Source organism: Myotis myotis, unplaced genomic scaffold, assembly GCF_014108235.1.
Source record: "Myotis myotis isolate mMyoMyo1 unplaced genomic scaffold, mMyoMyo1.p scaffold_m19_p_10, whole genome shotgun sequence".
NCBI classification, from domain to species: domain Eukaryota; kingdom Metazoa; phylum Chordata; class Mammalia; order Chiroptera; family Vespertilionidae; genus Myotis; species Myotis myotis.
Window position 1 is genome coordinate 15,608,493 of NW_023416314.1, and position 17,115 is coordinate 15,625,607.

Consider the following 17,115-nt stretch of genomic DNA (forward strand, 5'->3'; position numbering starts at 1 on the left):
CAGATCCCTGCAATAAGAGATCTCTAGGGTCTCTTCAACGCTAACATTCTATTAATCTATAAGCAACCACGCCGCTGTCAGAATAACTCCTCGGAGACATCAAAATGTGAACGGATTTGTAACCAAATGAGAAAACAAAACAAAACAACAAAAAACAAAACAAAACACAACGAGCCTGTGAGCAATGCATTGCCCAGCCACAGTTCCCTGCCCCAGCCAAAAGTGGGACACAGCATAGTCACAGGTGAGCTTTTGGCGGGAAGGGCCGGCGTGGGCGGAGAACCCGGGAGCTGGGGTCGAAGACCGCAGGCCCGGGCCAGGTCCCGGCACCCCTCCGCTCCGCCCTCCAGGACTCGCTCTTGGCCTTCCTCTGGGAGGCTGAGGAACTGGGGACCCAAGGGGCACCCCTGCCCCTGGCAGCCGGAGAGCTGAGAGCGCCGAGCCGGGAAGGAAAGCTCTGCCCAGGCCCCGCCCATCTTCTCTCCTTCCCTCCCTCCTGCTACTCAAGTCAGCGCTGTTCCACGCTGACCAATCCAGTCCAGGCCCCGCCCCCAAGCCCTGACGTCGACGTACGTAAGCGACGGCGCGCGCTCGGCTGGGGCCGGCGGAACTGGCGGCACCCAGCGGAGAAGCGAGCCGTGCGGCCGTCGCCAGAGCTCAGCCGCGCCGCCCGCGCTCCAGTTCGCCGTGTGGAGACGCGGGGCCCCGCAGGTCGTGGCGGATGGCCCGAGGCACTTGCAGCCGGTCCGGTCCGGGCATGGAGGGCACGCTGGGCAAGGGCAAGTTCGCCGTGGTGAAGCTGGGGCGGCACCGGCTCACCGAGACGCAGGTGCGGCCCGGCTCGGCGGCGGCGTCTGAGGCGAGGGTTCGGGAGAGGAGCTGTTTTCCGAGAGGGGCGGCTGCAGCGGGGCCTGGGGAGACCCCAGAGGCCGGGTCACCAGCTGAGGCAGGTGGGCCTGGGACTGAGGACCCAGGAGGTGCAGGCGGTCGGTGAGCGCCAAGGGGGTCGGGGTTGGGGCCGGGTCACTTGGACCGAGTGTCGTCCCATTGGAAACCCGACCAGCCGGGGCCTTGCCTTCCCTGCGCCACCCGCGGTGGCCTCGCGGAACCTTGTCCAGAGGTGAGGGGCGCCGCCAGCCCCGAGGAGGGGACGCCCGCGCTCGGACTCCGGAGACGGGGCATCGCGCGTCCCCGTGACCTCGGCGCCCCCACGGCCCCGCGAGGAAGGGACCCCGGTGGCCGAGAATGCCCGGATGGCCGCTGTCATCTCTCCCTCCTGTTGCCCGACAGTGTCTCTGATTTGGTGGCAGGCTGGCTTTGATCTAGCGCTCCAGCCAGTGGTTCTCAACCTTCTGGGCCCTTTAAATACAGTTCCTCATGTTGTGACCCAACCATAAAATTATTTTTGTTGCTACTTCATAACTGTAAGGTTGCTACTGTTACGAATCGTCATATAAATATCTGATATGCAGGATGGTCTTAGGCGACCCCTGTGAAAAGGTCGTTGGGCCGCCAAAGGGGTCGCGACCCACAGGTTGAGAACCGCTGCTCCAGACAGTGCAACTGGTGACAATGGTCACCTCTGCATTTGGACGGTTGGTGGCTGGGCCCTGCTTATCCCCGGCTGTCGCTCTACCACGTGTGCCTCCTGGCTGTGCACACGCGTTCCCTGCGACGCTGGACACCGCTCTGCACTTGTAAAGCCTCGGCTGCTTCAACACGCGTCCCCCACCCCCATTGCATATTCTAATGCACCGCACACATTTCCTCACAAGTCTCCGTTCTTACCTAACCGTCCCCTTCCTTCCAGGCTCCTACGGCCTCAGGGTCTGCCTCAGGGTCTCTATTTCAAGGCATGCAAATTAAATTACGTTAGAAAAAACGGTGGAAACAGAACTGTTCTTGAGAATAAAACCTGGTGTTTTTGCCTATGGTATTGTTCTGGAATCGCATCCTTTTTTCAGTTTAGTTTTTTCCAGTTTCTATCCTTTTAAGTGTTTCCCCATATTAAGGTGGATGTACTAGAGTTTGAATATGGAATAACATAGGACCTTTTTATTTTTCAGAATGGCAGTGTAAGGTAAAGGGCATTGGAAAACCTGAGTGATTTTTCTTAGAAGTTGGCTTAACTGTGTTTTTTGCTTTGTTGATGTTGTTGTTTGTTTTCGTATGGAGTCCATTTCCAAAAAGAAAGGGGTATATGTCATTGCATCCTCGTCACTTTTTGCCCTCCCTATGGATCCTGAAGTAACCCAAATATGACAAGTTTTAGCATCAGGACCAAAGTCACAGATTTCTCTCTTAAAATTTCTGTTAGGCCCTAGCTGGTTTGGCTCGGTGGATAGAGCCTCGTCCTGTGGACTGAGGGGTTGCGGGTCTGATTCCCATCTGGGACGCATGCCCAGGTTGCCGGCTCGTTCCCCAGTAGGGGGCGTGCAGGAGGCGGCCAATCAATGATTCTCATCATTGATGTTTCCCTCCCCTTCCTCTCCCTTCCTCTCTGAAATCAATAAAAATATATTTTAAAAAAATTTCTGTTAGCAATTTAGATTAAATTTGTAATGATAAATAATGTGACTATAGTGAGATTGCTTAATCTACTCCTAGCTTTTTTTCCGCTCTTTAAATCCTTACTGGAGGAATAAGGATATTTTTTTCCCATTGATTTTTAGAGAGAGTGGAAGGGAGGAGGTAAGGGGAATTTAGTAATCTGATTTCCCTTGGGAACTTCAGTTCTTGTATGGGTTACAAGTAATTCAAATCAGGAAACAAGCTGTGACAGTAAATTAGAAATACGTAGAAAGGTAAGAAGTAAACCTTGCAGTAGCATTAATAGTAAAGGACAGAGTAGCTGGATGGAAAGAATGAACAACTCATTGTATAAACAGGAGTGTGAGGGAATTGACAAGCTGAGACCTATTTTCTTGGATACCTTTTAAGGGTCTTGCACTGTTATAGCACATACATATTTTTAACAACTGATATTAAAAATTACCCTGAAACAGCATAAAACTGAATTATGTTCAGAATACGTACATAGAATTATGAAGTACATTTTAGAGTTTTTTCAGAACTTATAATTGCATTTGGGTGCTAATTATCAGAAAATTTTACTTAAGTCAGAATGGCTTATTTCCTAACCAAATATTTACTAATTTTTAAAAATAGGTTTTTGGTTTTTTTGGTTACATTGGAAAAGTACATGATTGTTGACGTCTGATTTCTTAGCTATTCATCTTCAAATTCCGCTCCTTCAAATTATCAACCTTGGAGTGGTTTGGGTTCCTACTTAATTATGACAGATTGAAAGAGAAATATGTTTTAAGTAACTTTGCTGGGTTATTCTTCATAGCACACTGAAGACACTCCCAAACAAAATCTACCACACTGTCTTACATGTGGTAGATGTTTAAGAAATATTTGTTGAATGAATGAGCATTGAATTTAATTTAGCTATCATCATTGTCATAGGAACAAACCTACAGGCAAAGTCTCAGATGTCATTTATTAAAAAGATTCTAATTGGAGCCCTAGCCGATTTGGCTCAGTGGATAGTGTCAGCCTGCAGACTGAAGGGTCCCAGGTTCTATTCTGGTCAAGGGCATATGCCCGGGTTGCGGTTGCAGGCTTGATCCCTAGTAGGGGGTGTGCAGAAGGCAGCCGATCTATGATTCTCTTTCATCTTTGATGTTTCTCTCTCTCCCTCTCCCTTCCTCTCTAAAATCAATAAAAATAAAAAAGATTCTAACTGGAAAATGTTAACCATTCTATACTAATTGTATTTATTTTTATATAGGATGCAGGTGGCGATAATTATAGATAAATCTCAGCTGGATGCAGTGAATCTTGAGAAAACCTACTGAGAAGCACAAATAATGATAATGTGAGACCATCCTCACATGATCAGACTTTATCAGGTATGACTTAACCTTACAACTCTCCATGCTTCTCACATTCAGTTCTCTATATTGCATCATCATTTTTCTCTTTTATGTTAGTTTTTCAATGTAAATAAAAAGATAATGTTATACTCTTTATAATACTTTAAGCAATAAAACAATTAAAAAATGGAATAAAAAGAAATTAATAAAGGTAAACCTTTGTAATACCCCCCCCAAAAAATAAAGAAAATATAGACTTGTTTGTCTAAACCAGAAAAAAAAAAAGATAATGTTATGCTTTTATTAAGCTGAGTACATCCATCTTTCTATACAGTGGGGCCTTGACTTACAAGTGTCCCGACTAATGAGTTTTTCAAGATACGAGCCGTCTCTCGGTCGATTTTTTGCTTTGAGTTGTGAGCTAAAATTCGGGTTACTAGCCAGCTTCAGATACCCCACTGCTAGTTGGCCCAGCTAACATCACAGTGAACGCCACAACATCAGCCCAGCATCACGTGTCTCACTCGTTCACAATTGATTTGACATACGAGTAATTTGAGTTACGAGCTCCGTCACGGAACGAATTAAACTCGAAGGGTCAAGGCCCCACTGTGTTCAAATAAAAAATTAAGAGAGTAAAAACTAGCTTAATTGAGTTGTATCTCAGACTGTAAGTTATTTATTTAAAAAGCTTATAGTTGTACATTTGTGATTGTGTGCTTAAACCTGTTGGATTTTGATGGTGGCACCATTAATGAAGACAATGGAGTTTTGCTTATTTAAAAAAATATACTGTTACTGTTTTATGAAATACAAAGGCTGAAAATAGTTTATTAGTTAGTGGCATACTTGGTGATACCTAGAGCCAAATCTTATTTTGTTTAGGTTTTTTTTATCAGATAAAGTCAATGAGCCATTTTTAAAAAACACCTGAAGATATAATTCTTCATAAAATGAAACTGCACCCATTTTAAGTATAAGCTATGTTTTTTAAAAGGAAAATTTTTCTCAGATTTTTAAATAGTAATTCACGTTTAGGAATAGTAATGTAATACCAAATGCTTATAATATTTTTATTAATTTGTAGAATTTTTTTATATTGGAAAACTAGTTTCAAACTAAAATGTTACAGTATGCTGGACTATGACTTTGATCTCCCAAGTATGATGTGTGTACTTAGTAGTATGCTAGGCTCAGCTGTACTGGCCAGTGAGAGCTGATTGTTAAATTTTCAGAAATTTTGCAAATTAATATCATGTTAGTAGCTCAAAATCAGCAATGGTAGGAGTATATACACCACAGAAGTAGTCAGGACTTTTTTTCCCCCTCAGAGACCTGGGCTTAGCACACTACTGTGTGCAGTGAAATGGGTTAGCATAAATATCCATTGGGGTTTAAGATAATATCAGAAGTTCTAATTATGTGTATTTTGTAGATTTATCTTCTTGTGTGCATTTTCTAATGTACCTAAAGTATTTAGACAGTGGCATGAGTATGTAATTTGTATCTCTTTATGGGTCTATAATAATAAAAGCATAATATGCTAATTAGACTGGGCAACCTTCTGGACGACCTTCCAGACTAAGCCGCAGCACCACGGAGGCAGAGGCAGCCGTGGTGGTGGTGGAGGGCCAAGCCCCTTGCACAAATTTCATGCATTGGGCCTCTAGTATATTCATAAATACACATACAGATTTTATGTATATATACATGTACATGCATATGTACATACATATCTGTATTTGGCAAAACAACTTTTTATTGGTAGAAATTTGCAGTTAAAGAGGTGTGGGGACCATTAGCATTATCAGTAGCTAAAAATGAGAGACTGTGGTGTGCCACTCAAAACAATTCCTGAAGTTCTAAAACTATAGAGGACCTTTTAGGTCAAATGTATACCAGAATATTTCTCCCTTTGCTTTAAAAACAAAAATTTCTAAAGAGGATACTTATAAGAAAATAATCACATTCTTAGAAGTCTCTAATGGACCCAGGCCAAACTGTGGTTAAAATATGAGGCTTCACATGATAATTCTATGCTTATTTGAACTAAATGATTTGCTGTTTGATTTGTTTAGACCTAAATTGTAGGTAGCTTTTAGTCTTCTGGCCTATGAAGTCCTATTCCTACATGTTAGAGCAAATTTGCTTTAGCCTTTCAGTAGATAGCAGTTCAATTTTATGCTGTTAGCATGTGCCAGTCTATAAAACGGTAGATAGTTATGGGGATTCTTCAGCTGTGACCAGCAAGGCTAGAGAGTGAACGAGTCCTGAGTAGGGGCGATTGGGGATTGAGGAAAAGAGACAGGCACAGAGACAGTAAGTAAAGCTGGGACCAGGTGGGACACTGTTCTCGGATGGAGAGACAGTGACCCAGAGCTAGTTTATTATATACAGCATAATACCAGGAAGTTTTACTAGAGTTTAAGACAAAGGAAATTATGTGAAATCATGCTTAAAGATCAAGCTGCAGTTCTTCATTCTTGTGGCTTCTCGTAATTGTCAGGCTTGGCTGAGCTATAGGTCAGGACTGACAATATTCTTGCCTTTGGCCAGGTATGTTTCCAGGATGTGGTTTTGCCAACGCCCTGGACTCAGCCGACCACCTTTGCTCAGGTGCTCTCCCAGGCGCTCTCTACAGATAGTTACAGAGAAGCGATATAAAACTCACACCTTTGAATCTATAAATTCATTTCCTTTTGGTTCAGTATAGTTTGAAAAAATCAAGTTTATGACAATGACAGGCTTTTCTGAACCTAGAAAAACTAATTTAAATAAAAATGTATATAGCAGTGGAGTTATGAAGAGCTTTTGAGCAATGTTTTAAAATAATAATACTATGTTACAGTATTAAAGTATTGTAGGAGGAATATCACATTGTGCCAGGTTTGCTAGGTTACAGGTATAACTGAGCTGTATTTTATTCTCCTTTCCTTGATCAGAGAATACCATATAACACAGGGCTACAAAAGTCAGTGAGGAGGTGGTAAAAACTTAATCTTCAAAACTGTTACCTACGTTAGCATTTTTCAAACTTGAATGTGCATAATAATTACCTGGGGAGTTTGTTAAAAAGTGGATCTGGCCCTAACCGGTTTGGCTCAGTGGATGGAGTGTCGGCCTGCGGACTCAAGGGTCCCAGGTTCGATTCCCGTCAAGGGCATGTACCTTGGTTGTGGGCACATACCCAGTAGGGAGTGTGCAGGAGGCAGCTGATCGATGTTTCTCTCTCATTGATGTTTCTAACTCTCTATCCCTCTCCCTTCCTCTCTGTAAAAAATCAATAAAATATATTAAAAAAAAAAGTGGATCTGTGTCAGTAGGTCTGGGTGGAGCCTGAGATCCTACATTTCTAACAGACACCTGGGCAGTGCTGCTGATGCTGGTCCATGGACCATACTTGAAAGAGCAAGGGATCTAGATTTTTCACCAAAGTGTTAGCATAAAGATACTGTCTTTAGTAAACTTGGCCAGCTTCTGAATTGTTCATAACTTTGACATTTTTATTAGTAATTTTAAAGTAAGTAACTCCTGAATATTGTGGCAAATTGCAATTCTTTCCTGTCAGACTAATATGGAATTATTTATCAGTAGGTAATGGGGACCAAAAACATGTATCTTGTGACAGAATATGCCAAAAGTGGAGAAATTTTTGGTAAGTACTTTTCCTTAATTTTCTTAAATTTGAAAATGTCACTAATCTTCCGAATGGAGTATTTTCTATTCTGCTTGTTTAAAAGTTGGTAACGTGAATTTGAAATTTTTAAGCATTAGAATACAATAAACTATCCAGTAAGCTAAAAATATAGACTATAATTTATTCTCTTATAGTTGTGATATTAAAGGCACTGCTTAATTTTTTCATCTTTGTTAGAAATTGGAGAATTGAAGTTAGGGAGAAATGTTCAGTCATATTGTAAGGGAGATTTTCTTGCCTTTTATCTTCCTTTTCACTCTCCGTTTTAATAAATATTTATTGAGCTTTTACTATGTCCCACGCATCGTGCTAGGTATGAAGGGATACAGTGGTGACCTAAGTAATATAATCCTTACCATTATGGATCTTAAACAGTTTAGTAAGCCCTTAACTCTAGTTGTTACACGTTGGGCAAGTCACTATACTTTTCTGGGACTTCTTTTATTTCTAATAAGAAAGTATTTGAGTAGTTAGTTTCTCTAATCTATTCTAACCCTTAAAAACTATAGATATTTTATTCTAGCTTTCATCTTTTTTATTTTTACTCTGCGGAGCCAGAGCACTATAGGTAATCTAAATATTTCTGGTCTTTAACCTTATTTAAGTCCAGAATTGTTTTTTAAACAGATTTATTGAGGAATAGTTTATATACAATAAATTGCACATATTTTAATGTGTATAATTTTTTAAGTTTTACATATGTAAAAACCATCACTGCAATCTATCATTCTCAAGTTTCTTTGTGCCCTTTGTAATCTGTCTTTTCCACATCACCACCAGGCAACCATCAATCTGTTTTTTTGACTCTGTACATTAATTTGTGTCTTACAGAGTTTTATATAAATGTAATACCATATGTGCAGTTGTCTAGTTTTTTTCTCTCAGTATAATTTTTAAAAGATTTTAAAATATTTTTTTAATTGATTTCAGAGAGGAAGGGAGAGGGAGAGAGAGATAGAAACATCAATAATGAGAGAACTATCTATCGGCTGCCTCCTGCACACCCAACACTGAGGATTGAGCCCTCAAGCCAGGCATGTGCCCGGACCAGGAATTGAACCATGACCTCCTGGTTCATAGGTCGATGCTCAACCACTGAACCATGCTGGCCGGGCTTAAGATTCTTTTTTTTTGTTGTATGTATGAACATGTCATTTCTTTCTATTATTAGATCTTATTGTATAAATATATACCAGTTTGCTTATCCATTCATGTGTTGATAGACTGAGTTTGCTTCAGTATTTGGCTATTTCACATGAATTGCAGTGAATACCCATATGCAACTCTTTAACTTATAGTCTACCTTCAACTAATATTTAGCACTTCACATATAATATAAGAACCTCTATTTGTCTTGTTCTTTCTAGACTCACAGCTCTGTCTCTTTTTTTGTTGTTGTTTTTGTTATCCTCATCTGAGGATATTTTTTCCATTGATAATTTCTTTAGAGAGAGTGGAAGGAAGAGAGGGAAGGAAGGAGGGAGGGAGGGGGAGAGAGAGAGAGAGAGACATTGATGTGAGAGAGACATATCCATTGATTGGTGACCTCTCGCACGCCCCTGCCTGGGGATCAAACCTGAAATCTTTAGGTGCACAGGCCGATGTTCTAACCCCTTAGGCACACTGGCCAGGGCTCAGCTCTGTTTCTTCAACTCAAGGTCTTTGCTGGGCTCAGCCTGGATTTTCCTTCATTATATTGTGGCCTAAACACTTTTTTAAACAATCACTCTCCTTGTTTGATTGATTAACCAGTTTCATTAACCAGTGTCTTCCATATTTTTCTCTTTTTTGTTTGTTGGAAGGAGAGGGTTGCTTTAGGCAGGAGGATAAGTTCAGTTCCTGTTACTTCATCTTGATTGAAAGCAGAAGTCTCCAGTCCTTTCAAAATTATCTTTAATTTTAGTTATTTTTTAAAAGGAGGAATTATAAATACACTTCTGTAGTTTTGAAAAAATATTTGTAGTAAGTTCAATTATTTTCTAATAGTATTTCAGGGAATATAGTTGGCTTCCCTCTAGTCTCGATCCAGCCCATAACTTCCCAGAGCTTGACACTTTCTAGTTCTCTGCTGCTGCTGGCACTGGCTGCCCTAACTGTGCTCTGCTCATTCAGGAAGGGCCTTCCATGCTCTTCAGCTGCTCTTTCTTTGCATAGAGAGGTTTCCTGTGCCATCTGGTTTTCTTGCCCCATCTGACTAGGTTTACAGCAAAAGAGTGATTTTCGGTGGCATGCTAGGACTGCATCTGCATGATTCATTACGAGGCTGTTGTGTTTATGCTGTGTATTTTTGTTTGGTTAGTTAGATTGTATCTTATTCCATAAATGACTGAATTAGCTTTAAAGGACAATACTACAAAAACAATAATTCTAAAATACTAATAAGAATAAAGAAGTGATTCAGAAAATACATAGACCAGTAGAACACAATCATGAGAGGCAGGGGAAGAAAACACAAATGTGCAGGCAGTAAGGGCCCAAGAGCTTCAGATATGGCTCTAAGCTTTCTGGCTGTCACAGTGAAAAGAGTATGTAATCATTTACATAATATTATCTAAGAGAAAGACAGGTGAATATCTCTCAAAGAAAGCAAAACTTTCCTTGGTAGTAAATTTTTCCTTTGGGGTTTCTTATAAGAAGTACTGAGCGTTATTTCAAAAACAAAATCTGATTAAAACAATTTCAAGGGCATCTGTTTTTTTTAAAGTTAGTTTTTTTTAGCTTAATTGTTGACAACACTATTAGAGATGTCCCGATTTTCCCCTCCTTTGCCCACCTCCACCCAACCCCTGTCTCTGCTTCTCCTCTGGCTATCACCACATTGCTTTCTGTGTCTGTGGGTTATGCATATATGTTTTCTGGCTAATGTCTTTAACTTCTTTCATCCAGTCCCCCCAACCTCCTCCTGTCTGACAGGTGCACAGTCTGTTCCATGTATCCATGCCCTCTGTTTCTATTTGTTCATCAGTTTATTTTGTTCATTATATTCCACATATAAGTGAGATCTTATGGTATTTGTCTTTCTCTGACTGGCTTATTTCACAGTAATCTCCAGGTCCATCCATACTGTTACAAAAGATAAGAGTTCCTTCTTTTTCATGGCTGCACTAGTGGCCTGGTGCACGAATCCGTGCACATTGAAAGGAAATTAATTAGAAGAAATATTTTAATATCGCTATTCGCCCTTTCTCTATAATAGAACTGTCAAGCAAATTATGATTGACAATGACAGATGAAAATACACACGTGATTGGCGCCAGTGAGAGCTTTACATGTAATGCACATGCACGAATCAACTTAGCCATATATATATATAATACATATATATATATATATGTAATAAACTTGCTTAATCAGACCCGATTTCTGATTTAGCTAAACGTTTTCCAGCCCAGTGAAGCACCCCAACTTCTCTTTCAGGTAATTGTCAGCAACACAGCAGTAAATATCAACACGAAGCAGATTATTATTGTAGATCATACAGGGAAAATATTTAACTGCAGCAGTGTTTGACTATATTCTGCACAGTGAGAAAACCTGAAGTCATTTTCAAGGTCCACCATTCCTTCTTTTTAGTCGGGTCAAGTTTCTAAGCTTTTTAAAGCTCTGTTTTCCAGCTAATGAAAAGAAAATAGGATTCCACTGAGTCTTTTATCTACCTTCTCCAGGACTTCTGTGAAGATCAAATGAGATGAGGCACAGGAAAAAGCTTAACAGACATTTGGTTAAAGTGTAAAATGTTTCCACCTGGCTATGAAGCAAGTCCTGTTCCTGGTCTGAAGAAACTCCAAGGAGGCTAGTCGCTAGGGAGAGGAAGCCGGGCGCTGCTACATGAAGTCATTACCTGGCGCCCACAGCAACCGTTTCCAGGCTGGGCTGTGGGCTGCATTTTGCACCATGGGGTTTTGGGAGAGTCGTCTGCGATTTGGTGGGGTGTCGCTCTGGGGTGATGGCAGGGCCTATGTCCCACTTGGGGGAAGCCAAGTGTTGGTTTGTGGGCTCCAGGTCCTCAGTGCCGTTTCTCTGTAAATGGCCAGTATGCATCACGGCAGCTCCTGTGTTGAGCGTCTGCCCCCTGGTGGTCAGTGTGTGTTATAGTGACCGGTTGGGCATTTAGCATATTAGCCTTTTATATATACTAGTTTAGACTAGTGGCCTGGTACACAAATTTGTGCACATTGAAAGGGAATTAATTAGAAGAAATATTTTAATATCACTATTTGCCCTTTCTCTATAATAGAAGTGTCAGAGATTAAAGAAAATTAGTAAAATGTATATGAAAATAATATTTAAATTTATTAATAAATAAACAATAACAACATGATATAACAACAACAAAGACATGATATGAAAACAACAAAAACATATAAAAACTATAAAAAACATGATATAAAAACAAAAAGATGATATAAAAACAACATTGATACAAACAATGACAGATAAATGATTAAACTTATTCCAATATCTCTCTGTATACCACATTTAGAGTAAAAACACTTTCAGAGTGCTTGACTAATTTCCTTTGTGATGAAGTATTTACAACTTTAACGTCACATGCTCTTTGAACTCAAGAGAAAGCAACATATAACTGACCATGTCTGAAAACGGGTTCAGGTAGGAATATTCCTACTCTGTCTAAAGTTTGTCCTTGTGATTTATTGTCATCACGGGAAACTAATTAATTTAAATGGGAGGCCAGTGTCAGACAGGGACAAATAAATTCTTAGAATCAGAACAACCTCTCCTTCTGCAGATCCTGTTAATACCTGCTGTCAGGGTCCAGGTTGCGGGTGAACAGGATTCTGGGCTGTCAGGGTGCGGACAGCAAGCTGACCAATGGCAGATTTATGCAAAGAATGGTTCTCCTGCCTCCCAGCTGTCAGGTTCCGGGGTGCAGGTGAATGGGATTCGGGGATGTCAGGGTGCTGACAGCAAGGTTGGGTCAGTGCTTGTCATAGCTACTGGTGGTTGGGTCAGTGCTTATCATAGCTACTGGCTGGTTGTCTGGTCCTTGGTCATTCTGTTTGTTATGTGGTAACAGTCCCTGGGCTTTTATTGTATACTAGAGGCCCAGTGCACAAAAATTTGTGCACTTGTGGGGTGGTCCCTCAGCCTGGCCTATGCCTTCTTGCAGTCTGGGACCCCTCGGAGGATGTCCATCTGCTGGCTTAGGCCCACTCCCTGGGGGATCGGGCCCAAGCTGGCAGTGAGACATCCTTCTGGCAGCCCGGCAACCCTTGGGGGATGTCCAGTTACCAGCAGGGAGCAGACCTAAGCTGCAATCAGACATCCTTAGTGCTGCTGAGGAGGTGGGAGAGGCTCCCGACACCACCACTGTGCTGGCAGCCATCAGCCTGGCTTGTGGCTAAGCAGAGCTCCCCCTGTGGGAGCGCACTGACCACCAGAGGGCAGCTCCTGCATTGAGTATCTGCCCCCTGGTGGTCAGTGTGTGTCATAGTGACCAGTCATTCCCAGTCCTTATGCTGTTAGGGGCAATTTGCATATTACCCTTTTATTATATAGGACTAGTGGCCCGGTGCACGAAATTCATGCACATTGAAAGGGAATGAGAGGAAATATTTGAATATTGCTATTTGCCGTTTCTCTATAATAAAAGTGTGAGAGATAAAAGGAAATGAGTACAATGTGTATGAAAATAATACATAATTTTATTAATAAACTAGAGGCCCGGTGCACAAAAATTTGTGTACTCGGGGGGAAGGGGGCGCCCCTCAGCCTGGCCTGTGCCCTCATGCAGTCTGGGACCCCTCGGGAGATAACGCCCTGCTGGCTTAGGCCTGCTCCCGGGTGGCAGAGGGCAGGCCCAATCCCTAGGTGCAGCCCCTGGTGGGGCTCAGAGCAGGGCTGATTGGGGAGTTGGGGCGCCGCCCCCTGTCATGCACAGAGCAGGGCAGATAGGGAGTTTGCGATGCCACCCTCAGTCACGCTCAGGGTAGGGCCGATTGGGGGATTGGGGCACCGCCCCCTGTCACACTCAAGGCAGGGTCGATGGGGAGGTTGCGGCACCACCCCCTGTCATGCACAGAGCAGGGCCAATCCGGGGGTTGGGGCGCTGCCCCCTGTCACGCACAGAGCAGGGCCCATCAGGGGGTTGAGGAGCTCCCCCCTGTCACTCAGAGAGTAGGGCCGATAGGGGAGTTGGGGCACTGTCCCCTGTCACACACAGAGCAGAGCGGGTCAGGGGGTTGGGGCGCTGCCCTCTATCACCCACAGGGCAGGGCCGATCAGGGGGTTGGGATGCCACCACTCTCACACTCAGGGCAGGGCTGATGGGGAGGTTATGGCTCTACCCCATCACACACAGAGCAGGGCCCGTGGGAGGGCTGGGGGTTGTGGCGCCGCCCTCTATCACCCACAGAGCAGGGCCGATCAGGGGGTTGGGGTGCCGCCACTCTCACACTCAGGGCAGGGCCGATGGCGAGGTTATGGCTCTACCCTGTCACACAGAGAGCAGGGCCCATGGGTGGGGGGGGGGGGTTGGGGTGCCGCACCCTATCACACACAGAGCAGGGCCAGTCAGGAGGTTGGGGCACCGCACCCTGTCACACACAGAGCTGCAGGGCAATCAGAGGTTGGGGAGCTCCCCCGTATCAGGCACAGAGCAGGGCTGATCAGGAGGTTGGGGCGCCTTCCCCTGTCACGAACAGAGCAGGGCGGATAGGGAGGTTGTGGCCCCACCCCCTGTCACACACAGAGCCGAAGGGCGATCAGGGGGTTTGGGCGCTTTCCCCTGTCACGCTGATCCCGGTGCCGGGAGGCCTCTCAGCTCCGCTGATCCTGGTGCTGGGAGGCATATTACCCTTTTACTATATAGGATAGAGGCCTGGTGCAGGGGTGGGGCTGGCTGGTTTGCCCTGATGGTGTTCTGGATCAGGGTGGGGGTCCCCACTGGGGTGCCTGGCCAGCCTGGGTGAGGGGATGATGGCTGTTTGCAGCTGGTCACACATCCTTCAGGGTTGGGGTCCCCACTGGGGTGCCTGGCCAGTCTGGGTGAGGGGCTGAGGGCTGTTTGCAGCTGGTCACATACCCTTCAGGGTTGGGGTCCCCACTGGGGTGCCTGGCCAGTCTGGGTGAGGGGCTGAGGGCTGTTTGTAGCTGGTCACACCCTTCAGTGTGGGGGTCCCCACTGGGGTGCCTGGCCAGTCTGGGTGAGGAGCTGAGGGCTGTTTTCAGGCTGGCGGGTGACGGAAGCTCCCAACCGCTCCTTTTTTTCTTTTTAATTCTGGGCCAGCTTTAGCTCTGAGGCTCCAGCTCTTAGGCCTCCGCTCCTGAAAGTAGGTAATCAAAACAATGTATAACTCCAGCTCTGAGATCCCAGCTCGCTGAAAGCTAGTTTCTGGGGTTTTGTTTAGCTTCTATATTTGTTAAAATGTTTCAAACTGCCAGCTCAGAGGCCTGCAAGGCAGGTGGGGAACGTTCGAATCCTCTGTCACTGAAGCAAGCAAGCCTCATGTTAGTTTCAAGCTGCCTGGCTGCCGGCCGCAATCTTGGCTGACAGTTAATTTGCATATCTCCCTGATTAGCCAATGGGAAGGGTAGCGGTCATACGCCAAGTACCATGTTTCTCTTTTATTAGATTAGATAAACAATAATAAAATGATATAACAACAACAAACTCATGATATAAAAACAACACTGATGCAGATAATGACTGATAAAGTGATTAAACTTATTCTAATATCTCCCTGTATACCACATTAAGAGTAAAAACACTTTCAGAGTGCTTGACTAATTTCCCTTGGGATAAAGTATTTACAACTTTAACATCACACGCTCTTTGAACTCGAGAGAAAGCAACATATAACTGACTATGTGCGAAAACGGGTTCAGGTAGGAATATTCCTACTCTGTCTAGAGTTTGTCCTTGTGATTTATTAATAATCATTGCAAATACTGGCATCATGGGAAGCTCGTCGAATTAATTTAAATGGGAGACCAGTGTCAGATGGGGACAAATCAATTCTTGGAATCAGAACAACCTCTCATTCTGCTCATCCGGTTAATACTTCAGCTTTGATAACGTTAGGTAGTAATTTTTTAATTAAATCTTTATTGTTCAGATTATTACAGTTCCTCTTATTTCCCCCCATAGTTCTCCTCCACCCAGTTCCCACCCCACCCTCTGCCCTTACCCCTCCCACTGTCCTCATCCATAGGTGTACGATTTTTGTCCAGTCTCTTCCTGCGCCCCCACACCTCTTTCCCCCCAAGAATTGTCAGTCCACTCCCTTTCTATGCCAGTGGTTCTATTATATTCACCAGTTTACGCTGTTCATCAGATTTTTTATTCACTTGATTTTTAGATTCACTTGTAGATAGATATGTATTTGCTGATCATAATTTGTATCTTTACCTTTTTCTTCTTCTTCCTCTTGTTAAAGAACAACTTTCAGCATTTCATATAATACTGGTTTGGTGGTGATGAACTCCTTTAGCTTTTTCTTATCTGTGAAGCTCTTTATCTGACCTTCAATTCTGAATGATAGCTTTGCTGGATAAAGTAATCTTGGTTGTAGGTTCTTGCTGATCATCACTTTGAATATTTCTTGCCACTCCCTTCTGGCCTGCAAAGTTTCTGTTGAGAAATCAGCTGACAGTCATATGGGTATCCCCTTGTACGTAACTGACAGTCTTTCTCTTGCTGCTTTTAAGATTCTCTCTTTGCCTTTGGCATTGCGCTTGGCATTTTATTTTATTTTTTATTTTTTTTAAATATATTTTTTATTGATTAAGATATTACGTATGTGTCCTTATCCCACGTTACCCCTTACCTCCCCCCCCCCCCCCCCGCTCATGCCCTCACCCCCCGTTGTCCGTGTCCATTGGTTAGACCTATATTCTTGCATGTAAGTCCTTTGGTTGATCTTTCCCCCTTACCCCTATCCTCCCCTACCTTCCCTCTAAGGCCTGACAGTCCATTCAATGCCTCTCTGTCTCTGGATCAGTCCTTGTTCATCAGTTTATGTTGTTCATTATATTCCACAAATGATTGAGATCATGTGGTATTTATCCTTCTCTGACTGGCTTATTTCACTTAGCATAAAGCTCTCTAGTTCCATCCATGCTGTGGCAAATGGTAAGAGTTCCTTTTTCTTCTTCCTCTTCTTAAAGAATACCTTTCAGCATTTCATATAATGCTGGTTTGGTGGTGATGAACTCCTTTAGCTTTTTCTTACCTGTGAAGCTGTTTATCTGACCTTCAATTCTGAATGATATTTTAATTATGATGTGTCTTGGCGTGGTCCTCTTTGGATTCCTTTTGTTTGGGGTTCTCTGCGCTTCCTGGACTTGTAAGTCTGTTTCTTTCACCCAGTAGGGGAAGTTTTCTGTCATTATTTCTTCAAATAGGTTTGCAATATCTTGCCCTCTCTCTTCTTCTGGCACCCCTATAATTTGGATGTTGGTGTGCTTGAAGCTGTCCCAGAGGCTCCTTACACTATCTTCATATTTTTTTATTCTTTTTTCTTTTTGCTTTTTCGGTTGGGTATTTTTTGTTTCTTCGTACTTCAAATCTTTGAC

General features: G+C 43.3%; 1 protein-coding gene across 2 annotated transcripts in view; it reads left to right on the forward strand.

Moving 5' to 3' along the window:
• The first annotated feature begins 609 nt into the window (after positions 1 to 609).
• The window catches only part of DCUN1D5 (defective in cullin neddylation 1 domain containing 5), a 77,188-nt gene continuing 60,682 nt past the window's right edge, over positions 610 to 17,115 (forward strand). Inside the window, exons 1-3 of one of the 2 annotated variants that reach the window (XM_036324565.1) lie at positions 610 to 829; positions 3,797 to 3,917; positions 7,473 to 7,536. In XM_036324565.1, coding sequence (XP_036180458.1) covers positions 7,479 to 7,536 — 58 coding nt within the window. In that variant the 5' untranslated portion in view covers positions 610 to 829; positions 3,797 to 3,917; positions 7,473 to 7,478. The remainder of the gene's footprint in view (positions 830 to 3,796; positions 3,918 to 7,472; positions 7,537 to 17,115) is intronic. The other variant, XM_036324564.1, reaches the window with a different exon arrangement.